Raw genomic sequence first — 25,803 nt, forward strand, 5'->3', positions numbered from 1 at the left:
GGGGTCAGAGGGAGGCTAGTAGGGACTCAGTGGTGGGAGGGCTGGCTGCCAGTTGTGGGGGTCAGAGGGAGGGTAGTAGGGACTCACAGTGGTGGGAGGGCTGGCTGCCAGTTGTGGGGGTCGGTGGGAGGGTAGTAGGGACTCACAGTGGTGGGAGGGCTGGCTATCCCACCGCTGCCACCATTTATCATGTGGGAGTTCGACACGTGGATTAGGTAAGAAATACTCGCGTAGGCTGGTATTACGTATAATTACAGATAAGGTGGATAACGCCCTTACAGATGTGGACTGCCTCCTTGCTCACTCTCGTATAACTGACTTGCCGCCCACGTACCCATATGTGAGAGGGTCTTATGCCAGGTCAGCACAATATGAATATATGAATAGACAGTGACTCAGGCAGAGACGGTTGGTCGTGACTCAACTGGCACAGTGGTTACTGGTAACTGGTTACTACTACTGAGAGTTGTGGGGGTCGGTGGGAGGGTAGTAGGGACTCTCAGTGGTGGGAGGGTTGGCTGCCAGTTGTGGGGGTCGGAGGGAGGGTAGTAGGGACTCACAGTGGTGGGAGGGCTGGCTGCCAGTTGTGGGGGTCGGAGGGAGGGTAGTAGGGACTCACAGTGGTGGGAGGGCTGGCTGCCAGTTGTGGGGGTTGGTGGGAGGGTAGTAGGGACTCAGTGGTGGGAGGGCTGGCTGCCAGTTGTGGGGGTCGGAGGGAGGGTAGTAGGGACTCACAGTGGTGGGAGGGCTGGCTGCCAGTTGTGGGGGTCGGTGGGAGGGTAGTAGGGACTCGCAGTGGTGGGAGGGCTGGCTGTCAGTTGTGGGGGTCGGAGGGAGGGTAGTAGGGACTCGCAGTGGTGGGAGGGCTGGCTGCCAGTTGTGGGGGTCAGAGGGAGGGTAGTAGGGACTCACAGTGGTGGGAGGGCTGGCTGCCAGTTGTGGGGGTCGGAGGGAGGGTAGTAGGGACTCACAGTGGTGGGAGGGCTGGCTGCCAGTTGTGGTGGTCAGAGGGAGGCTAGTAGGGACTCAGTGGTGGGAGGGCTGGCTGCCAGTTGTGGTGGTCAGAGGGAGGCTAGTAGGGACTCAGTGGTGGGAGGGCTGGCTGCCAGTTGTGGTGGTCAGAGGGAGGCTAGTAGGGACTCAGTGGTGGGAGGGCTGGCTGCCAGTTGTGGGGGTCGGTTGGAGGGTAGTAGGGACTCACAGTGGTGGGAGGGCTGGCTGCCAGTTGTGGGGGTCGGAGGGAGGGTAGTAGGGACTCACAGTGGTGGGAGGGCTGGCTGCCAGTTGTGGGGGTCGGAGGGAGGGTAGTAGGGACTCACAGTGGTGGGAGGGCTGGCTGCCAGTTGTGGGGGTCGGTGGGAGGGTAGTAGGGACTCACAGTGGTGGGAGGGCTGGCTGCCAGTTGTGGGGGTCGGTGGGAGGGTAGTAGGGACTCACAGTGGTGGGAGGGCTGGCTGCCAGTTGTGGGGGTCGGAGGGAGGGTAGTAGGGACTCACAGTGGTGGGAGGGCTGGCTGCCAGTTGTGGGGGTCGGAGGGAGGGTAGTAGGGACTCACAGTGGTGGGAGGGCTGGCTGCCAGTTGTGGGGGTCGGTGGGAGGGTAGTAGGGACTCACAGTGGTGGGAGGGCTGGCTGCCAGTTGTGGGGGTCGGTGGGAGGGTAGTAGGGACTCACAGTGGTGGGAGGGCTGGCTGCCAGTTGTGGGGGTCGGAGGGAGGGTAGTAGGGACTCACAGTGGTGGGAGGGTAGTAGGGACTCACAGTGGTGGGAGGGCTGGCTGCCAGTTGTGGGGGTCGGTGGGAGGGTAGTAGGGACTCACAGTGGTGGGAGGGCTGGCTGCCAGTTGTGGGGGTCGGAGGGAGGGTAGTAGGGACTCACAGTGGTGGGAGGGCTGGCTGCCAGTTGTGGGGGTCGGAGGGAGGGTAGTAGGGACTCACAGTGGTGGGAGGGCTGGCTGCCAGTTGTGGGGGTCGGTGGGAGGGTAGTAGGGACTCACAGTGGTGGGAGGGCTGGCTGCCAGTTGTGGGGGTCGGTGGGAGGGTAGTAGGGACTCACAGTGGTGGGAGGGCTGGCTGCCAGTTGTGGGGGTCGGAGGGAGGGTAGTAGGGACTCACAGTGGTGGGAGGGTAGTAGGGACTCACAGTGGTGGGAGGGCTGGCTGCCAGTTGTGGGGGTCGGTGGGAGGGTAGTAGGGACTCACAGTGGTGGGAGGGCTGGCTGCCAGTTGTGGGGGTCGGAGGGAGGGTAGTAGGGACTCACAGTGGTGGGAGGGCTGGCTGCCAGTTGTGGGGGTCGGAGGGAGGGTAGTAGGGACTCACAGTGGTGGGAGGGCTGGCTGCCAGTTGTGGGGGTCGGAGGGAGGGTAGTAGGGACTCACAGTGGTGGGAGGGCTGGCTGCCAGTTGTGGGGGTCGGAGGGAGGGTAGTAGGGACTCACAGTGGTGGGAGGGCTGGCTGCCAGTTGTGGGGGTCGGAGGGAGGGTAGTAGGGACTCACAGTGGTGGGAGGGCTGGCTGCCAGTTGTGGGGGTCGGAGGGAGGGTAGTAGGGACTCACAGTGGTGGAGTCTGTGGTATTAATAACATACATGTTATTAACATGTTATTAACATGTTATTAACATGTTATTAAATAACATACGTTATTAAAGCATAACCTGTATATATTTAGTATAATTTACGACGTTTTCATGTATTTTATGATTATTCATGGTTCAAGTTAAGGAAGCAGTATTGTAATATATTTCCCTACAATATATTGGGGCACCAAACATTCACGGTTTTTCAACATTCGTGAGGCTCTTGATCCTCTAACCCTCGCGAATGTTGAGGGAGACCTGTATACACACCCCTCTGGGTTTTCTGCTATTTTCTTTCTAGTTCTTGTTCTTGTTTATTTTCTCTTACCGCCATGGGGAAGTGGAACAGAATTCTTCCTCTGTAAGCCATGCATGTTGTAAGAGTCAGCTAAAATTCCGGGGGCAAGGGGGTAGTAACCTCTTCTTTTGTATAAATTACTAAATTTAAAAAGAGAAACTTTCGTTTTTCTTTTTGTGCCACCCTGCCTCGGTGGATATGGCCGGTTTGTTAAAAAAGAAAACATGTACGTGGTATACAGGCCTAGCTGACGTCAGTGACATATTACTACTATATTAGAAAGCCCCTTGTTATGCTAAGCATTTCAGGCAAATTAGGTCAGTATCCCAGGATAAGACCCACACCAGTCCACTCATACCCAGGTACCCATTTACTGATTGGTGAACACAGACAACAGGTGTAAAGAAACATTCCCAATTTTTCTACCTTGGCTGGGAATCGAATATTTACCAAAAATCATATGGCTAGCCCAAGCTAGTTATTAGAAATAACCCACTTTGTCTGACTTTTTTGGGTTATCCTAGATTCTCTACACATATGCTGCTATGTATGATAATCATTGTAGTGAAAGTAGCTTTTTTGTTTCAATTTATGGTGCAGTATGAGTGTATATCACAGTTAGCCCTGTGCTATACTCCATTTTCTCTAATATAAGCCCCAAGACAGGGATAGGAGAATGGTACTTGTATCTCATATCCTCTTCATACCTCCGTCGAACTGCTCAGTATTATGCCAAATATTATTTATTCTGGAGTATTTAACATGTTTTTGTTATTTATATTGTTTATTATGTCATACTAGATCAGTTGTGATAGGCAAATAAGCCGTAGTGTTGATAATAATAAAGCATATTCCCCTGCATCACAAGACTGAGCTTATGGCAACCAACAGTGGCTTCAAAGCCACTTTATCTTTAACCCTTAAGCTGTCCAAACGTAGATCTATGTTCATGTGTGTAGTGCTCCAACCTTATTTTTTTTACATTAGAAAGCATGAAAAAATGTAGATCTATGTTCGGAGCGCTACACACGTGAACGCAGATCTATGTTTGGATAGTTTATGGGTTAATGGACAATGTACTGTGTAGGTGCTTTACACAATGAGAAGCATTTCTTTTATTCATTTGAACCATGGCTAGGGCTAAAAGTAAGCAGATTATAACAATAAATGAAGAAAAAGAAGTTGAATGACTTATGCAGCAAGTAGCACCACCAAATCATACTATACAGGTTGGTGTGGCGACCCTAGAAATTTGAAATTATGCTAGCCGGAATTAGTGCCGAATAACTGATGGAACTGGATGTCTGATTGCCAAATTTGTGATGGCTGACCTGTATGTTTTGTTATTGAAAAAATAGGTGATAAATCAATTTACTGTGTTATTGAAAAGTAGCTGAACAAGAATTACTAAAGGAATTTGACAAAGGAAAATACTATGAAAATGTGAAAGAAAATTATTGACAATACAATTTTTAGTTTATAAACCCTCTTCTAGTTTGTAAACTCTCTGAGAAGAGATAAATAACATCACCACCCTAACGGCGGATAACTTGAATCTTCGTGCTGAAAATACGTCTCTTTGTGCAACAATAACAAACCATGAATCTAAGTTACTTCACCTTGAGAATAAGATAAACAGCCTTGAACAACAGCTAACATCAACTGGCATGACTGATTTTGGCAAGACCCTCCAATCAGTCATAGCCAGCCACACAGATCAAATAACTTCCCTAAACACAAAGATTGATGATGTCGTCAAGGACTGGAAAATAAACATGGATACCCAATTGAACAATTATTTTGCTAACCAAGATAAGGCAGAGCAAGACAAGTTATCTGATGCAGTAGTAATTAACACTCCACTCTTTCCCAGCGAATTAAACCATTCCAACTGCAAAGATACAACTCTCCAGATCATACGCGACCACCTACAGGTTAATACACCGGTGTCGGAAATAAAAGAATCGCGGCTACTAGGGAACCAAAGTAGAAAAAGTGTTACGCTCAGATTTCACACACAAGACAGGAAAAAAGATCTAATAATTTCATCTATTAAAGCAAAAAAAGATATATACATAAATGAGTCTCACAAGAAAACGATAGAACCTCCTGTACAGTGAGAAAACTGAAACATTAGAATAATGATAAAATTCACCAGTGCTTTGTACGTGATGGACAAATTCTAGTAAGAAAAACAAAGGTAGGCCGTGTGTACTATATTACAAGTGAAAATGAACTAGCAAACTTCCTTCATGATGCAAACATTACAGTCTGACTGATATTAGTGACCAAATCCTTACTACGTTAGTTTATTATGTCATTATTGAACTAATCCCTGTACTATCACCTCCTAGATAGTATTTACTACCTCATTATCCCAAGTGTCCCACACAGTTCTTTGTGTGACCCAATTTGTGTTATCTTCCCTGATTCCCAATTCACAAATTATTTGTTAATAGGATACTTACTCTTTAATAATATCTGTATTACCTTTTTCTTAAGCACTGTTAAAATTCTTTTATCATACCTAATTTTCCCTTTTCTCCCAAACTACAAATAACAAACTAGTGTATGTTCCTACTACACTACTGTGCAATACCTTGAACCTTCCCTCACTAGCTAGCATCAACTACCTCAAATAATATTCCTATACTGATATTAATTAATAACAAAAAAGGCACAATACCGTGACTGGAATGATACACAAATAACCCGCACATAAAAGAGAGAAGCTTACGACGACGTTTCGGTCCGACTTGGACCATTGACAAAGTCACACTAACCAGAAGTGGAGCAGGACGGCTATATATAGGCAGGAAGAGGTGGTGGTAGTAGTAGTAGTAGTAGTAGTAGTACAAGAATGGTATATAATACCGACAAGATGAAATTAAGACACATGCGCAACACCCGGGCATCCCTATCGTAGACATTTCGCCATCCAGCCAGCCACTGGATGGCGAAACGTCCACAACAAAGACAACCAGACGCCGCACATGTGTCTTTAATTTCATCGGTAGTTGTAGTAGTAGTAGTAGAATAGGTAGTAGAAGTGGTAGTGGCTTGTCCTCCTTATTTCCCACTTCTACCACTATCACTACTACTACATCTTCTTCTACTACTACTACTACTACAACTAATGATGAAATTAAGACACATGTGCGGCATCTGGTTGTCTTTGTTGTGGACATTTCGCCATCCAGTGGCTGGCTGGATGGCGAAACGTCTACGATAGGGATGCCCGGGTGTTGCGCATGTGTCTTAATTTCATCTTGTCGGTATTATATACCATTCTTGTACTACTACTACTACTACTACCACCACCTCTTCCTGCCTATATATAGCCGTCCTGCTCCACTTCTGGTTAGTGTGACTTTGTCAATGGTCCAAGTCGGACCGAAACGTAGTCATAAGCTTCTCTTTTATGTGCGGGTTATTTGTGTACTGATATTAATTGCTCAAACTTTATGCTATAAGGCAAATCCTACTCTCAGATTATTTTCATATCTTAGTGACTATATTGTGTGTGCAATTAGTGTATATTTCAATTACCTTATTGTTCAAGGCCCAACACTATCTTTTGCTGCTACTACCAACTACCTCATATTATTTTTACTTTTTATAGTGCAATAAATTGCTCAACTTATTATATATAACAAATCAGATCTTATTCCCAAATCAATATTATATCATAGTGACTATCTGTCAATTTAACTTTGTTTACCATTACTTAATATAGTCCCTTATGTATATTTTCTCCTTTATTTTAGCTTTATATAACTACCTTAGTTCATATATTCACAATCGTTAAAATAATCAAGGTGCTATTCTCAGGTGCCAAAGTGTAATAACTTCACTATTTTACAATTATATTCCCTGGCTCATTTATTTGATTACTGCTTTATTTGTTCTCCACAAATTTTTTTAGTCCCTTTTATATTGTCTCCTTTATTTTAGCTTTAAAGAACTACCTTAGCTCAAATTTTTACATTTGTTAAAATAATTCAGGTGCTATTTTATAGCTTTAGAATATTTACTTTGTCTTATACAGTGGACCCCCGCTTAACGATCACCTCCCAATGCGACCAATTATGTAAGTGTATTTATGTAAGTGCGTTTGTACGTGTATGTTTGGGGGTCTGAAATGGACTAATCTACTTCACAATATTCCTTATGGGAACAAATTCGGTCAGTACTGGCACCTGAACATACTTCTGGAATGAAAAAATATTGTTAAATGGGGGTCCACTGTATTTAATTCTAACTATAGATTCACTATAAATCTTATGATAACAAGCATTGATCCTGATACCAACCTCTTATTGAGTGACTTAACCCTTTGAGGGTTTCGGCCGTACTTGTACGGCTTACGACCCAGGGTTTTTGACGTACTAGTACTCCTAAATTCTAGTGCCCTCAAATCTAGTGGGAGAAAGCTGGTAGACATACATATGAAAGAATGGGTCTATGTGGTCAGTGTGCACAGTATAAAAAAAATCCTGCAGCACACAGTGCATAATGAGAAAAAAAAAACATTGACCGTGTTTTTGGAATAAAACAGTGACTTTGCACTGTATTTTCGTATGGTATTTATTGTTGTATTCTAGTTTTCTTGGTCTCATTTTATAGAATGGAAGACATATTACAGAAATTGAGATGATTTTGACTGGTTTTACGATGTGAAAGTACCTTGAAATTGAGCTCAAAGTAGCAGAAATGTTTGATTTTTACCAAAGTTCAAAAGTAAACAAATCATGCCAAGCATCCAATACACGTCAACTGGTGAGTCTAATATTCTTTTACAAGTGCACTGATATTATTTATACCATTTCTACACTAATGCAGCAGTCTGCATAACAGTAAATCTTCTATTATTTGTTAGAATAAAAATTGAAAGTGGAAAGCCAAAGAAATATAAGAGGGGCGTGGGGATGTGACTGACGAACAGAGGAAATGTTATTTTAGTGCCAGGAATGTCTTTCTTGTTTATTCTGGACCCTATTTGGAAGTTGACATCTTTTGAAATTTGTGTGAAATTGGCAAAATTGCTAAATTCTGACCACTGTATTGGATAGTTGAAATCAGTAAATGGGTGGTTTCTTGTACTCATTCAATAGAAAAAGTGGAGTTCTAGAGAAATAGTTATGATTTTTGTCGACTAGTACACTGGAATTGGCCGAAAATAGGGCTCAAAGTGGGCAAAATCGCTGATGCGTAAACATCGTCGAGACTGCTAACTTCGCTAGAGCATAATTTCGTAAGTTTTCCATCAAATTTCTTACTTTCAGTGTCATTATGATCGGGAAAAGATTCTCTATCTTTTCATAAAAAGAAAAAATTTTTTTTTTAAATTTGGCCAACCCTGAGAACAAGTCTCGGAGAGGGCCTGTCGACCCTCAAAGGGTTAAATGAATCAAACAGTAACTGTAATTACTACACAGCAGAACAATCAAAGGCACTTCTCAGAGCCAACAACAACATAACTGTCTTTAACTACAATATCAGATCTTTAAGCAAACATTACGATGACCTCATAGCATTACTAAATTCCCTGCATGCCAGTATATCCATCATTACTCTCACTGAAACCTGGCTAAAGCCTGATACTACAGATGTCTATGCCATTCCTGGTTACACAGCCATACACGACTGTAGGCCAGATCAACAAGGGGGTGGCACAGCTATATACTACTCAGACCAACTAGAATGTATCACTAATACTTGCACAAGGGACGAACATGGGGAATATATAATAACTAAATTCAAATCCAAATACCTACAAAAACCTCTCAATGATAAACATCTACAGAGTACCACAGTCAAACATTAGCTGTTTTAGTGAAAACCTAGGAAGTATGATAACTGATGCACACATGAACAAAGATCACTTACTACTCTCAGGTGACTTCAATATAAATCTCCTGCAAGACCAGGACCCACACGTTACTGAATTCACAAACACTTTGAGTAACTGCATGTTGCTACCAACAGTAACAAAACCCTACGAGAGTTAGAGACTAGTGTTTCCCTACTTGACCACATCTGCACCGACACCATATCCCCTTTAAAATCAGGCATAATCACAGATAATACCACAGACCACTACCCTACCTTCCTCATAACTAATTTAGGCAAATTACCCCAAGACACTACTAAAGTCACTTTCAGACTTCACAATGAGGCAGCAGTGACAAACATTGACTGGCACACTGAGCTAGAAATCTATACAGATATTGACGAATGTATTAATAATTTTCTAAAAAAGACCCAATACCTCAAAAAACTAAACAGATGACAGCTAAGAGACTGAACAGTCCCTGGCTAACACCCAGCATCCTCAAATCCATAAATACAAAGCACCTATATGAAAAAAGTACAGAATGGGTCACATAACCAGAGACCAAACAAAACGTTACTCGTCAATCCTAACCAGCCTAATAAGAAGGGCTAAAAAATTGTATTATGAGAACAGATTATCCAACTTACGAGGTGATATAAAAAAGACCTGGAAAACCTTATCAGAAATTCTTGGAACAAAAAAGATATCACGAAATAGCGAAATTGAATTAACAAAACCAGATGAACCCCAACTCCCACCAACTGAAACAGCAAACAGACTCAATGATTTCTTCTCCACTATAGGAAAAAAAACCTTACCAATAAAATCCCAAGCTCGGGTACCCCACCCAATGACTACCTCACTGTCAACTACCCGAACACACTGTCCCTAGCTCCGGCTAACCCAACTGAAGTCTCTTATTATCAACACGCTAAAAAACAAGACAGGAGATTTAAATACCTTGCCACCCTTTATATACAAAAAAGCGTCACAAGTGCTATCACCAATCATTGCAACACTAACAAATGCATTGAATCCTCTACCTTCCCTACAGTTCTCAAAATAGCAAGGGTCACCCTGATCCATAAAGGAGGAGACCAAACAGACTTGAATAACTATAGGCCAATATCAAACTTACACCCTCTCTCTAAAATCTTCGAAAAATTAACTCATAAGCGAATCTATTCCTACCTCATCTCCCACAACATACTCAACCCCTGTCAGTTTGGGCTCAGGCCTAATAAAAATACAAATGATGCTATTATAAACATGCTAGAACAAATATACACTGCAATAGAGAAAAAAGAAGTCCCACTGGGGATCTTCATTGACTTACGTAAAGCTTTTGATACAGTTGACCATTACTTGCTCCACATAAAATTGTCGCACTATGGAATAAGAGGGCACTCCCTCAACTACCTAAAGTCATACCTCAGCAACAGAAGCCAATATGTGTACACAAATGGAGTAAACTCTTCCGCACAGCCAATTACAGTTGGTGTCCCACAAGGAAGTGTCCTAGGCCCTCTTCTCTTTCTCAAATACATAAATGGCCTACCAAATGCATTGCAACTACTCAAACCCACACTATTTGCAGATGACACTACATAAGTCTTCTCTCACCCGAGCACAGTCACGCTAGCCAATACTGTAAATACTGAATTACAGAAAATATCTATCTGGATGAGGACTAATAAACTCACTCTAAACATTGACAAAACCTTCTTCATTCAGTTTGGTAACAGAGCTACAGATGTCCCTCTTAACATAATGATAAATGGATCACCTATCACAAAACTCAGAGCGAGAATTCTTAGGAATCCCCCTTGATAATACTCAAATTTCAAACACATATACAATAAATTTCCAAAAAAATTTCCAAGACCGTAGGCATACTATCGAAGATACGGTACTATGTTCCACAGTCAGCCCTCCTGGCCCTATATCACTCACTTATTTACCCCTATGTAGCATCTCACTTTTCCCTACCCCCCTGGGAAGTTCCAGCTGTTCGAGTATGTTCTTTCTCCTTCCCTTGCTCGAAAGCCCAACTGTCTACGGTCGCTTCCCACTCTCTTTTTCTTTACCACTTTCACTCTCATTCTCATGCCATTGCTGTGTACACAGATGGCTCTAAGTCTTCTGACGGCGTAGGATTCGCAGCAGTGTTTCCGGACAGCGTCGTACAAAGGCATTTACTATCTTCGGCTAGTATTTTTACTGCTGAATTATATGCCATCCTTACAGCACTTATCCGTATTGCATCTATGCCTGTGTCATCATTTGTGGTTGTCTGACTCCCTTAGTGCTTTACAGGCTATACAAAAATTTGATACACCTCACCCCTTAGTCCTCCATATCCAACTTTGGCTACGCCGCATCTTTACCAAGCATAAAGATATTGTTTTTTGTTGGGTCCCTGGTCATGTTGACGTACAGGGCAATGAACAGGCAGACACTGCTGCGCGGTCAGCAGTACATGACCTACCAGTTTCTTATAGAGGTATTCCATTTACAGACTATTTTGCTGCAATATCTTCCCACCTTCACACCCGTTGGCAACAACGTTGGTCTACTATGCTCGGCAACAAACTTCAATCTATTAAACCGAGTATAGGTTACTGGCCGTCTTCTTATCACCAGTGTCGAGGCTGGGAGACTACTCTCTCCCGTCTTCGCATTGGCCATACTCGTCTTACTCATGGATATCTCATGGAGAGGCGTCTTGCTCCTCTCTGTGAGAATTGCCAAGCTCCATTATCAGTCAGCCACATTCTGTTTTACTGCCCACTTTATCAACGAGCACGCAGAATTTACCTCTGTCGTCGTCTTCGCTCCGCTGCTCTCTCTTTACCTTCCCTTCTCGCTGATGGACCCACCTTTCATCCGGACTCTCTCATTGACTTTTTGACAACAACTGACTTCACAAATTCTGATACCTTCAGCCCTTTCTACTTCAATCTCTTGCTACCCTCTACCCCCGTACTATCCCCTGCCCCGCTGTTTTCAGTAACTTGCTGATCATCCCTCCTCCCTTCTGCCATCCAATACCCTCGCTTCCTTCCCTACCCTGCAGCGCTGTATAGCCCTTGTGGCTTGGCGCTTCTTTTTGATTATAATAATAATAATATTTACCCCTATCTCACCTATGGAATTTGTGCATGGGGCTCAACAACAATAAACCATCTCAGACCACTAATTACCCAACAAAAGGCTGAAGTCAGAATGATAGCAAATTCCTACTACAGGCAGCACACTCCACCAATATTCAAAACTCTAAACCTACTCACCATACAAAACATCCATACTTATTGCTGCACCTACTACATACATAGAACACTTAACTCTGACATAAACCCTCCCCTCAAACATCTCCTTACCAACCTCAACAGAACACATGACCATAACACAAGGCACAGATCACTCTTTGATGTTCCTAGTGTCCATCTCATGCTTTGCAAAAACTCAATGCACATAAAAGGCTCTAAAATCTGGAATTCATTACCTGTGAATATAAAAGAAACACTGTCTGTTTATAAATTCAAGTCTCTTCTCATAAATCACTTACTCACCCACAACTTAATAAATACTGAATAATTGTATCTCATAAAGTGTATCTCATAAATGTTTCTCATTATTGTATCTCATAAATGTCTAACCTGTGACCCAATTAAACTGTTATTTTTTAATTACATTGCCTAACACAATACTCCATTCTACTGAAATCTCAGCAACACAGTAAATGACAATATGACCTGTCTTTATAATACTCATTTGTGCTAAATTGTTATCTGTTTACAATAATGTTTTTACCACTGAATATATCATTGCTTAGTTAATCTTAAGTTAATTTTAAGCCTGCCCATAATGCTCTGCATACAAGGGGCTTTGGCATGTTGCACTTTAATAACTGTATTCCTTTGTACTTCTCTGTATCATGTTCAAATAAATAAATGAATAGTGTGTAAAATAATTTGTTTGTGATTGAGCTAGTGTGTGCCTGTGTGACCGAGAAGGATGCTTGTGTGAATAAATTGTAGTTTTTAGATAACTAGCATGTAGAATGTTAGGAAACTACCTTATAAACCTATAGAAAAATATATATTAGGACCTTTTTTCAACACATTAGGATATATACATTATTTCAGGCTCAGATGGTTCGACGAGTGAAGGCGTATCTGTCTCGCATGAACATAATTGTGGATGAAGATCAACTTCGCACCATGTCGTATGAGTGTGAAGCTGGCTCGGAGGGTCACAAAGCAGCTGCTGAATCAGTGAGCCACAACAGTAACAGCAGCAGTGGGTCCAACAGTGCTCCGCCCACTAATCCACCACCTAGGAAGCATCCAAACTCACCTACACCATCCACTACATCTTCAACATCAACAACATCTCAGACATTTGATGGAAAGAAACAGACGGCTAAATCTGGTAAATTCTATGTTTGATTTATTGCCATTTAATGCATTATTGATATCAAGGTGTTGAATGACATCTTGCTTAGCTTTTTGGCTTCATTGATAACTGTTGGAGTTCGCTTCAATAATGCTTAACACTTTCTTGCTGCCAAAGAGCAGTATTTAGCTTACTTTCTCTGAGCACTCGCCTCACATTGCAGGAGCTACATCTCCCCAGTCCATAAGCAAGATGAAGGCCCTGGGAGAGCCCAAGACGAAGCCTCATCACGGCCTATGCTCCACAACCCACCACTCTCTCTCTCCCACCCCTTCCCCGGGCCCTCCTTGCAGGGGTGTCATCACCAACAATAATTCTCGCTCATCTCACGAGTGTTCTCATTCAGACACTCATGCAGTACCTGTGGACCTCAGTGCAGAGCCTTCCTCTGTCACCTCCTTATCCAAACTCCATAAATCCCACACCTCAGGTATGCCGCTAGACCCTGCACTTAATCCTGTTGATTCAACACTATGACATTTTACCTGTAAAAACACTAACTACATCTCCACCCTCTGTGGCTTGCTCCCTCTCTTTTGTGCATGCTGCTGCTTGCTCTGCCTTCATAGCTTCTGTCAAGAAACTTTCCACTTCTAGTAATAATGTCATGGGAAGAAAACCGCTATGGACTTCCATTAATTTGACTCCTCTTGTATCTATTAAGAGTCAGTGTAAAGCAACTTCAAAAGCAGAAGAAAATTATGTTCCAATCAAAGCAGTTCAGCAGCAGTTTTGATAGCACTTATAGTAGCAATTTTGGTGATTGGGAACATAAGATAGCTGCTTGTTCACTCTCGGTTTGTCCCACAAAAACAAAGAGAAGGTTGAATATATTAAGCAAGTATGATGCATTTTCACGTAGTCTTCCAACATCTGGGACAGATCCCAGCCAAGTAGGTCCTTCAGTCTCAGGCTTAAATTCAAATGTTCCTATTGATAGTGATTGTGAATTTCAAATTTCTACTTTCAGAACAGAAGTTTTGCCTGTTGTTGGCATAATAACACTGAGGCACAAAATACTAGAAAGGTTTCTCCCCATTATGAAGAAAGCTTCAACAATGAATGTGTAGAATCATTCACTCAAGATCACTTGAATCTCAGTAATCGAAAAAACAGTCTTGACCAGTCAGATCAATATCTCATCTACTCAGAGAGACACTTCTAAGTGCCATGGAGATATCAGCCATACTGGAATTTTATTTACCAATTCCACAAGTCGTCCAGCTACCTGCCAGAAAGCTACAGCATTCAGCGGTGCTGAAGATAATTCAGCAGCTGGTTTAAAAGTGACCTCGTTTGTCATTAAAAAAAATACAACTTATACTATTAATAAAGACAAAACTGTTTTAAATCAGAAGACTTCGAACTGTAATCGCAAAGATTTGTCTGGCACTTACAAGAATAAAGAGGTACAAGCGTTAATGAAAGGAAACAAACAAGTAGCCAGTACTGGGATCTTTCATAAAATATTTAGAAGTAAAAGTGAAGATATATTAAGCAAGGATGGTAGCAAGAATAATGTCCAAAGATGCAGTGATAAAGAGAGCAGTGTGGTGGAACTTCTGTTAACCCCTGCACTAACTAGGTCATTGTTTGCCAAAAGTCAGAGTGATGATCAGTTGGACAAAGCAGCTGAGAGACCAGGGTTAACCAAGAGCTCTTTTGCAGAGTCTCAGTGTTGTGGTAACAAGGAAGTGTCTCCTGCAACGATGAAATGTCCCAAGATGAAAAAACCTTTTCAGTCCATTTTTGCACCAGATTCTAGTTCTCTTGGTACAATTTTCAAAAAGAAAATGAAATTGAGGAAGAGTCACAATTTTACCACTGATGATATTTCGTTACCATCTCATTGCTGTTTGGAGAAAAAGTTGCATTGTCAGGATTTGCAAACAGAAATTTCTGAAACAAAATACTCAAGCCTACAGAAATATGCAGAAGATAAGGAAATGTATTTTCCAGTTGCCACTAAAAATGCAAAAACATCAAAAAAAGGTGAAATCCAGAGAGTATATCAGGTTAATCAACCCATGATTTTCTCAGCCTCAGTTACTGGTGAAGGAAATAGGGAATATTTACACCAGAGGGCCTTAACTAATAGTATAAAAGATATGCCATTATTGGTAAATAATAGCACTCCTTTAAAAAGACCCAAAAATATTGAAAAAGGTAATTCAGGGGACCTCATTAATTCTGAAAATAGTTCAGTTGCCTTTGAAACTTTTACCAAAAAGCCGCCTTGGTTTGAAAAGTTCATAAAATCTCGGTTAGAATCCTTTGGTCGGGAAGATAAAGTCCTGCATAATTCTCACACTTTAAATTATTCTTCAGGTTCTTCAGTTTTTAGTAGTAATTCAGATGTTACATCTCAAGATGGTATTATAAACTCCAGCTGTCAAGACGAAGTATTGCCAGACAGAAACACCTTCTCCGAGTCACTTAACCGTCTGATGAAACACAAAGGTCAGCCTGAAGTTCACAAGCGAATTGCAGAGAAACTTAGTGCAGTAATACAGGAGTTAGATGAAGAAAGATGCATAGCATCTCCATCTAGTCCGTATCCAGTATCCAAAATTAGCAGCGTTCATCATGGAGTAAGGAGACAGTCACTCAAGATGTGATTATTTTCTGAAGCCAACAAATGTAGTTTTTCCTAGGCCTACGAGTTTCTCTTGATATGCTAAACCAGCATAGAAGAAACAGTGCACCAATGTTATCTCCCATAGAAGAGGCAAAAAGTTCCCCCTCATTACATGATGCAAGTTCCAATATAAACAGCTTATTATCAGTATCTTCTCATGCTCTCGAAAGTCAGCAAGTAAAGATTGCTCCATCTTTGTGTTCCTCGAAGATAAATGCTCCATCATCGTGTCCTTTGAAGGCAAATGTTCCATCATCGTGTCCCTTGACAGAAAATGCTCCATCATGATGTCAGTTGAAGGCAAATAAGCTTTCATTGGCAATAAAAAGCAGGAGCCTTGATGAAAAAATTTGAGCTAGAGACTGTACTCAAATATTTCCACCGAATTACTGGGAGCAGCAGCCAGAGAGTGTCACTAGGATGTTAACACATGTTGATGGAGTGCCGCTGTCAGTGTTGTCACTTGAAGAGACTGTGAGAGATCCTTGTGCTCTTATTCATCTAACACCTAAAACATACTGTGACCATTATGATAATGACAGTGAAGTTGAATATATCTAAAATATAGATGGCTCATGTTTTTAAGCATTTCTTGATATTGACAGTTTCTGAAATATTTGTAAAGGAAGATTGCCATCATATCAGTATTCTTAGCTTTAGTAAATAATTTTTTTTTATTTACCTGTAAACGTATACACACAATTTGAGCTTTATTTTCCCCCACTGCCACCCACCCTGTCCTTTCTCTTATCCACACATTTGTATCTCCGTGTCACTGCATGGGGTCTGTGCGGAGATCATCAGTGGCTGCATGACCACTCCACAGTGCTATTTTAACATTGATGGGTAAATGAATTTCTGCATTTTATAAATGCAACTTATTTTTATAGTAAAACAAATTTATAAGTAGAAAATATGACACAGTATTTACACTGGCAAACCTAAAAAGCACACAAGTCCTAGCTACGTAGAAAAGCAGGTTACGTGATCTAGACAACAAAACACAAATAACCCGCACATAAGAGACTCAAACGTGTGATGATGTTTCAGTTCAGCTTGTTAATGGTCCAAGCCAGACCAAAACATTGTCATAAGTTTCAGTTCTCATGTGCAGGTTATTTATGTATTGTTCCAGTCACTGTATTGTGCCATTTTGTTCTAGGCTACAAAGGTGGATTACATGACCATGTGACCTGCCTTTGTTTACAAGCTTAATCTGGCATATATTTTTGAGTTTGCTGAGGAGGACCTCAGTACACAGGACAAAATTTCACTAATTACCTTATTCTTCTATATCTTATTACCATTTGGGCTTTTTTGTTTCATTGACTAGTGGTATTACAGTTTTGTGTATATGTATGTATGTATGTATGTACATGTTTTTTTTTTTCAACAAACTGGTCGTGTCCTACCAAGGCAGGGTGGCTTAAAAAGAAAAACGGAAGTTTTTCTTTTTAAATTTAGCAATTTATACAGGAGAAGGGGTTACTAGCCCCCTTGCTCCCGGCATTTTAGTTGCCTCTTACAACACGCATGGCTTACGGAGGAAGAATTCTGTTCCGCTTCCCCATGGAGATAAGAGGAAATAAACAAGAACAAGAACTAGAAAGAAAATAGAAGAAAACCCAGATGGGTGCATATATACGTATATGCTTGTACATGTATGTGTAGTGTGACCTAAGTGTAAGTAGAAGTAGCAAGACATACCTGTAATCTTGCATATTTATGAGACAGACAAAAGACACCAGCAATCCTACGATCATGTAAAACAATTACAGGCTTTCATTTTACACTCACTTGGCAGGATGGTAGTACACCCAGGGAGGTACTACCGTCCTGCCAAGTGAGTGTAAAACGAAAACATGTAATTATTTTACATGATGGTAGGATTGCTGGTGTCCACTAAGTGCACCACTCACCTTTTTCCCCTCAACAATTCTGATTCACCTCATCTTTCATAGACCCATCTGCTGACATGTCCGCTTCTAAATATCTGAATGCATTCACCTCCTCCATACTCTTTCCCTCCAATCTGATATCCAATCTTTTGTCACCTAATTTTTTTGTTATCCTCATCACCTTACTCTTTCCTATATTCACTTTTAACTTTCTTCTTTTACATACCCAACCAAACTCCTCCACCGACCTCTGCAACTTCTCTTCAGAATCTCCCAGAAGCACAGTGTCATCAGCAAAGAGCAACTGTTACAACTCCCATTTTGTGTTATATTCTTTATCTTTTAACCCCACACCTCTTGCCAGCACCCGAGCATTTACTTCTCTTACAACCCCATTTATAAATATGTTGAACATCCATGGTGACATTACACATCCTTGTCTAAGGCCTACTTTTACTGGGAAATAATCTCCCTTTCTCCTCCATACTCTAGCCTGAGCCTCACTATCCTCATAAAAACTCTTCACTGCTTTCAGAAACCTACCTCCTATTCTATATATTTGCAAGATCCTCCACATTGCCCCCCTATCCACCCTGTCATATGCCTTTCCCAAATCCATAAATTCCACAGAAACCTCTTTACCCCTTCCTAAATACTGTTCTCCTATGTTTCACTGTAAACACTTTGTCTACACACCCTCTATCCTTCCTGAAGACTCCTTGTTCATCTGCTATCCTACTCTCCATCTTACTCTTAATTCTTTCAATAATAACACTACCATACACCTTACCAGGTATAGTCAACAGATTTCTTTCTTTCTCTCTCTCAACGCACTGGCTGTATCCCACTGATGCAGGGTGGCCCAAAAAGAAACAAAATTTTCTCTTTAAATTTAGTAATTTATGCAGAAGAAGGGGTTACTAGCCCCTTGTTCCCGGCATTTTAGTTGCCTCTTACAACACGCATGGCTTATGGTGGAAGAATTCTGTTCCACTTTCCCATGGAGATAAGAGGAAATAAACAAGAATAAGAAATGGAAAGAAAATAGACGAAAATCCACAGGGGTGTGTATATATATCCTTGTACATGTATGTGTAGTGTGACCTAAGTGTAAGTAGAAGTAGCAAGACATACCTGAAATCTTGCATGTTTATGAGACAGAAAAAAAGGACACCAGCAATCCTACCATCATGTAAAACAATTACAGGCTTTCGTTTTACACTCATTTGACAGGACGGTAGTACCTCCCTGGGCGGTTGTCTACCAACCTACTACCTATACTCATCAGACTTATTTCCCTATAAATTTTGAAGGAGGGGTGTTAATGTTGCAGTTTAAAAACTGTAGTGTAGTGATGGAGTGAATGATGGTGAAAGTTTTTCTTTTTCGGGCCACCCTGCCTTGGTGGGAATCGGCCAGTGTGTTAATAAAAAATAAATAAATTTTGTCCCTTTTGTCTTTATACAAAGGAACTATGCATGCTCTCTGCCAATCCCTAGATGCTTTACCCTCTTCCATATATTTATTAACTCCTTAACTGTCCAAACGTAGATCTATGTTGTCTAGCCCAGCGCTCCAAGTATTTTGAAAAAAAAAAATCTTTTTTTTTTTTTTTAGAGGGCATTTTTTACATAAAGTAATGTTAGTACTTATGGAGATATAAGGCTGCAAAGTCGGCGCTTGTTGCATACCTGACGGCAATGTGAAGCGCTGCCTCTTGCAGAAGTGTTGCCATTATACCTTTCTTCTTTTTTCATTTTTTTTAATTTGTATAATTTTTATGTTCTGATAATTACAATGCTGCTTGCATGACGCATTGCCGCCGCGAGTATTGTCAAATATTGTTCAGTGGTGTGCATCAGCTGGCCCAGCCCAGCTGCCAGATGCACGGTCATAAGTCGAGTGGACGTATGTCGAGCAGGTCGTAAGACGGATGGTAGGTATACAGTGGACCCCCGCATAGCGACCTTAATCCGTGCAAGAGGGCTGGCTGTTATGCGAAATGTTCGGTATGCGAATGAATTTTCCCCATAAGAAATATTATTATTTTTATTATCACACTGGCCGATTCCCACCAAGGCAGGGTGGCCCGAAAAAGAAAAACTTTCACCATCATTCACTCCATCACTGTCTTGCCAGAAGGGTGCTTTACACTACAGTTTTTAAACTGCAACATTAACACCCCTCCTTCAGAGTGCAGGCACTGTACTTCCCATCTCCAGGACTCAAGTCCGGCCTGCCGGTTTCCCTGAATCCCTTCATAAATGTTACTTTGCTCACACTCCAACAGCACGTCAAGTATTAAAAACCATTTGTCTCCATTCACTCCTATCAAACACGCTCACGCATGCCTGCTGGAAGTCCAAGCCCCTCGCACACAAAACCTCCTTTACCCCCTCCCTCCAACCCTTCCTAGGCCGACCCCTACCCCGCCTTCCTTCCACTACAGACTGATACACTCTTGAAGTCATTCTGTTTCGCTCCATTCTCTCTACATGTCCGAACCACCTCAACAACCCTTCCTCAGCCCTCTGGACAACAGTTTTGGTAATCCCGCACCTCCTCCTAACTTCCAAACTACGAATTCTCTGCATTATATTCACACCACACATTGCCCTCAGACACGACATCTCCACTGCCTCCAGCCTTCTCCTCGCTGCAACATTCATCACCCATGCTTCACACCCATATAAGAGCGTTGGTAAAACTATACTCTCATACATTCCCCTCTTTGCCTCCAAGGACAAAGTTCTTTGTCTCCACAGACTCCTAAGTGCACCACTCACTCTTTTTCCCTCATCAATTCTATGATTCACCTCATCTTTCATAGACCCATCCGCTGACACGTCCACTCCCAAATATCTGAATACGTTCACCTCCTCCATACTCTCTCCCTCCAATCTGATATTCAATCTTTCATCACCTAATCTTTTTGTTATCCTCATAACCTTACTCTTTCCTGTATTCACCTTTAATTTTCTTCTTTTGCACACCCTACCAAATTCATCCACCAATCTCTGCAACTTCTCTTCAGAATCTCCCAAGAGCACAGTGTCATCAGCAAAGAGCAGCTGTGACAACTCCCACTTTGTGTGTGATTCTTTATCTTTTAACTCCACGCCTCTTGCCAAGACCCTCGCATTTACTTCTCTTACAACCCCATCTATAAATATATTAAACAACCACGGTGACATCACACATCCTTGTCTAAGGCCTACTTTTACTGGGAAAAAATTTCCCTCTTTCCTACATACTCTAACTTGAGCCTCACTATCCTCGTAAAAACTCTTCACTGCTTTCAGTAACCTACCTCCTACACCATACACTTGCAACATCTGCCACATTGCCCCCCTATCCACCCTGTCATACGCCTTTTCCAAATCCATAAATGCCACAAAGACCTCTTTAGCCTTATCTAAATACTGTTCACTTATATGTTTCACTGTAAACACCTGGTCCACACACCCCCTACCTTTCCTAAAGCCTCCTTGTTCATCTGCTATCCTATTCTCCGTCTTACTCTTAATTCTTTCAATTATAACTCTACCATACACTTTACCAGGTACACTCAACAGACTTATCCCCCTATCATTTTTGCACTCTCTTTTATCCCCTTTGCCTTTATACAAAGGAACTATGCATGCTCTCTGCCAATCCCTAGGTACCTTACCCTCTTCCATACATTTATTAAATAATTGCACCAACCACTCCAAAACTATATCCCCACCTGCTTTTAACATTTCTATCTTTATCCCATCAATCCCGGCTGCCTTACCCCCTTTCATTTTACCTACTGCCTCACGAACTTCCCCCACACTCACAACTGGCTCTTCCTCACTCCTACAAGATGTTATTCCTCCTTGCCCTATACACGAAATCACAGCTTCCCTATCTTCATCAACATTTAACAATTCCTCAAAATATTCCCTCAATCTTCCCAATACCTCTAACTCTCCATTTAATAACTCTCCTCTCCTATTTTTAACTGACAAATCCATTTGTTCTCTAGGCTTTCTTAACTTGTTAATCTCACTCCAAAACTTTTTCTTATTTTCAACAAAATTTGTTGATAACATCTCACCCACTCTCTCATTTGCTCTCTTTTTACATTGCTTCACCACTCTCTTAACTTCTCTCTTTTTCTCCATATACTCTTCCCTCCTTGCATCACTTCTACTTTGTAAAAACTTCTCATATGCTAACTTTTTCTCCCTTACTACTCTCTTTACATCATCATTCCACCAATCGCTCCTCTTCCCTCCTGCACCCACTTTCCTGTAACCACAAACTTCTGCTGAACACTCTAACACTACATTTTTAAACCTACCCCATACCTCTTCGACCCCATTGCCTATGCTCTCATTAGCCCATCTATCCTCCAATAGCTGTTTATATCTTACCCTAACTGCCTCCTCTTTTAGTTTATAAACCTTCACCTCTCTCTTCCCTGATGCTTCTATTCTCCTTGTATCCCATCTACCTTTTACTCTCAGTGTAGCTACAACTAGAAAGTGATCTGATATATCTGTGGCCCCTCTATAAACATGTACATCCTGAAGTCTACTCAACAGTCTTTTATCTACCAATACATAATCCAACAAACTACTGTCATTTCGCCCTACATCATATCGTGTATACTTATTTATCCTCTTTTTCTTAAAATATGTATTACCTATAACTAAACCCCTTTCTATACAAAGTTCAATCAAAGGGCTCCCATTATCATTTACACCTGGCACCCCAAACTTACCTACCACACCCTCTCTAAAAGTTTCTCCTACTTTAGCATTCAAGTCCCCTACCACAATTACTCTCTCACTTGGTTCAAAGGCTCCTATACATTCACTTAACATCTCCCAAAATCTCTCTCTCTCCTCTGCATTCCTCTCTTCTCCAGGTGCATACACGCTTATTATGACCCACTTCTCGCATCCAACCTTTACTTTAATCCACATAATTCTTGAATTTACACATTCATATTCTCTTTTCTCCTTCCATAACTGATCATTTAACATTACTGCTACCCCTTCCTTTGCTCTAACTCTCTCAGATACTCCAGATTTAATCCCATTTATTTCCCCCCACTGAAACTCTCCTACCCCCTTCAGCTTTGTTTCGCTTAGGGCCAGGACATCCAACTTCTTTTCATTCATAACATCAGCAATCATCTGTTTCTTGTCATCCGCACTACATCCACGCACATTTAAGCAACCCAGTTTTATAAAGTTTTTCTTCTTCTCTTTTTTAGTAATTGTATACAGGAGAAGGGGTTACTAGCCCATTGCTCCCGGCATTTTAGTCGCCTCATACGACACGCATGGCTTACGGAGGAAAGATTCTTTTCCACTTCCCCATGGACAATAGAAGAAATAAAAAAGAACAAGAGCTATTTAGAAAAAGGAGAAAAACCTAGATGTATGTATATATATATATGCATGTGCGTGTCTGTGAAGTGTGACCAAAGTGTAAGTAGGAGTAGCAAGATATCCCTGTTATCTTAGCGTGTTTATGAGACAGAAAAAGAAACCAGCAATCCTACCATCATGCAAAACAGTTACAGGTTTTTGTTTCACAGTCATCTGGCAGGACGGTAGTACTTTCCTGGGTGGTTGCTGTCTACCAACCTACTACCAAATTAATCCGTGCAAGACACCCAAAAGTATGAAAAAAAATTTTTTACCACATGAAATGTTAATTTTAATACACACAAACTGAAAAAGGCATGCACAATTACATGACACTTACTTTTATTGAAGATCTGGTGATGTTTGATGGGATGGGAGGAGGGGAGAGAGAGTGTTAGTGTTTAGAAGGGGAATCCCCTTCCATTAAGACTTGAGGTGTCGAGTCCTTTTCTGGGGTTACTTCCCTTCTTCTTTTAATGCCACTAGGACCAGCTTCAGAGTCACTGGACTTCTTTCTCACAACATATCTGTCCATAGTGGCCTGTACCTCTCGTTCCTTTATGATTTGTCTAAAGTGGTTCACAACATTGTCATTGTAACAGTCACCAGCACGGCTTGCAATAGCTGTGTGAGGGTGATTTTCATCAAAAAAGGTTTGCACTTCAAGCCATTTTGCACACATTTCCTTAATCTTTGTAGTAGGCAATTCCTTCAATTTCTCTCTCCCCTCCTTTGAACCAGTTTCCCCAGGTCTGGCCTCTTGCTCTTGAAGTTGATCTATCAGCTCATCAGTGGTTAGTTCTTCATTGTCCTCCTCCACCAACTCTTCCACATCCTCCCCACTAACCTCCAACCCCAAGGACTTCCCCAATGCCACAATTGATTCCTCAACTGGTATACTCCTCTCAGGGTTAGCCTCAAACCCTTCAAAATCCCTTTTGTCTACACATTCTGGCCACAGTTTCTTCCAAGCAGAGTTCAAGGTCTTCTTAGTCACTCCCTCCCAAGCCTTACCTATAAGGTGTATACAATTGAGGATATTAAAGTGATCTCTCCAAAACTCTCTTAGAGTCAGTTTAGTTTCTGAGGTCACTACAAAGCACCTTTCAAACAGAGCTTTTGTGTACAGTTTTTTGAAGTTTGCAATAACCTGCTGGTCCATGGGCTGCAGGAGAGGAATGGTATTAGGAGGCAAAAACTTCACCTTAATGAAGCTCATGTCCCCATAAAGTCGCTCTGCCACGTCTGTAGGATGACCAGGGGCATTGTCTAACACCAGGAGGCACTTAAGTTCTAATTTCTTTTCAGTTAGGTAATCTTGACATTGGGGGCAAATGCATGGTGTAACCAGTTATAGAAAAAGTCCCTAGTGACCCATGCCTTACTGTTTGATCTCCACAGCACACACAAATTATCCTTGAGGACATTCTTTTGCCTGAACGCTCTGGGAGTTTCAGAGTGATACACTAATAAAGGCTTAACTTTGCAATCACCACTAGCATTGGAACACATCAACAAAATAAGCCTGTCTTTCATAGGCTTATGTCCTGGGAGTGCCTTTTCTTCCTGAGTAATGTAGGTCCTGCTTGGCATTTTCTTCCAAAACAGGCCTGTTTCATCACACTTGTTCAGGTTTCAGTCCTTCAGTTTCTATGTACTCCTTGAATTCCTGCACATATTTTTCAGCCGCTTTGTGGTCCGAACTGGCAGCCTCACCATGCCTTATCATACTATGTATGCCACTACGCTTTTTAAATCTCTCAAACCAACCTTTGCTGGCCTTAAATTCACTCACATCATCACTAGTTGCAGGCCTTTTTTTAATTAAATCCTCATGCAACTTCCTAGCCTTTTTGCTTATGATCGCTTGAGAAACGCTGTCTCCTGCTAGCTGTTTTTCATTTATCCACACCAATAAGAGTCTCTCAACATCTTCCATCACTTGCGATCTCTGTTTCGAAAACACAGTTAAACCTTTGGCAAGAACAGCTTCCTTGATTGCCTTTCTGTTGCCCACAATAGTAGAGATGGTTGATTTGGGTTTCTTGTACAACCTGACCAGGTCGGTGATACACACTCCACTTTCATACTTATCAATGATCTCTTTCTTCATCTCTATTGGAATTCTAACCCTTATTGCTGTAGGGTTGGAACTAAAAGCTTTCTTGGGGCCCATGGTCACTTATTTTCCAGAAACAGCACCGAAAACACTGTAATAATACGAAATATTCCGATTGTATGCTTGAATGTTACCGTGGAGGCTGGCTGGTAAACAATGGCACTGGCGGAACATATGAGGCTGGCTCAGGCCGCACATTGGACGCATCTCGGACGAAGGGTGCTGAGCGGGTTTTTGGGCGGTATGCGAGGCAAAATTTTAGCGATCAAAGCATCCGGTATGCGGATTGTCCGTTATGCAAGGTGTCTGGTATGCGGGGGTCCACTGTATTCTTGTTCTTCATGTGGAAGTGGAACAGAATTCTTCCTCTAAGCCATGTGTGTTGTAAGAGGTGACTAAAATGCCGGGAGCAAGGGGCTAGTAACCCCTTCTCCTGTATACATTACTAAATTTAAAAAGAGAAACTTGTTTTTCTTTTTGGGCTACCCTGCCTGGGTGGGATGCGACCGGTTTGTTGAAAGAAAGAAATTACAATTTGTAATAGTTCTTGTGATTTCCTAGGTAATGTTTGTTCTGA

General features: G+C 41.8%; 1 protein-coding gene across 2 annotated transcripts in view; it reads left to right on the plus strand.

The window, feature by feature from the left end:
• Positions 1–25,803, plus strand: part of LOC128685531 (rap guanine nucleotide exchange factor 2) — a 104,965-nt gene that overhangs the window by 61,025 nt on the left and 18,137 nt on the right. For both annotated transcript variants that reach the window (XM_070080316.1, XM_070080317.1), the window contains exons 17-18: positions 12,857–13,142; positions 13,330–13,596. In XM_070080316.1, coding sequence (XP_069936417.1) covers positions 12,857–13,142; positions 13,330–13,596 — 553 coding nt within the window. The remainder of the gene's footprint in view (positions 1–12,856; positions 13,143–13,329; positions 13,597–25,803) is intronic.

The sequence above is a fragment of the Cherax quadricarinatus genome, unplaced genomic scaffold (genome assembly GCF_038502225.1).
Source record: "Cherax quadricarinatus isolate ZL_2023a unplaced genomic scaffold, ASM3850222v1 Contig319, whole genome shotgun sequence".
Taxonomy (NCBI): Eukaryota; Metazoa; Arthropoda; class Malacostraca; order Decapoda; family Parastacidae; genus Cherax; species Cherax quadricarinatus.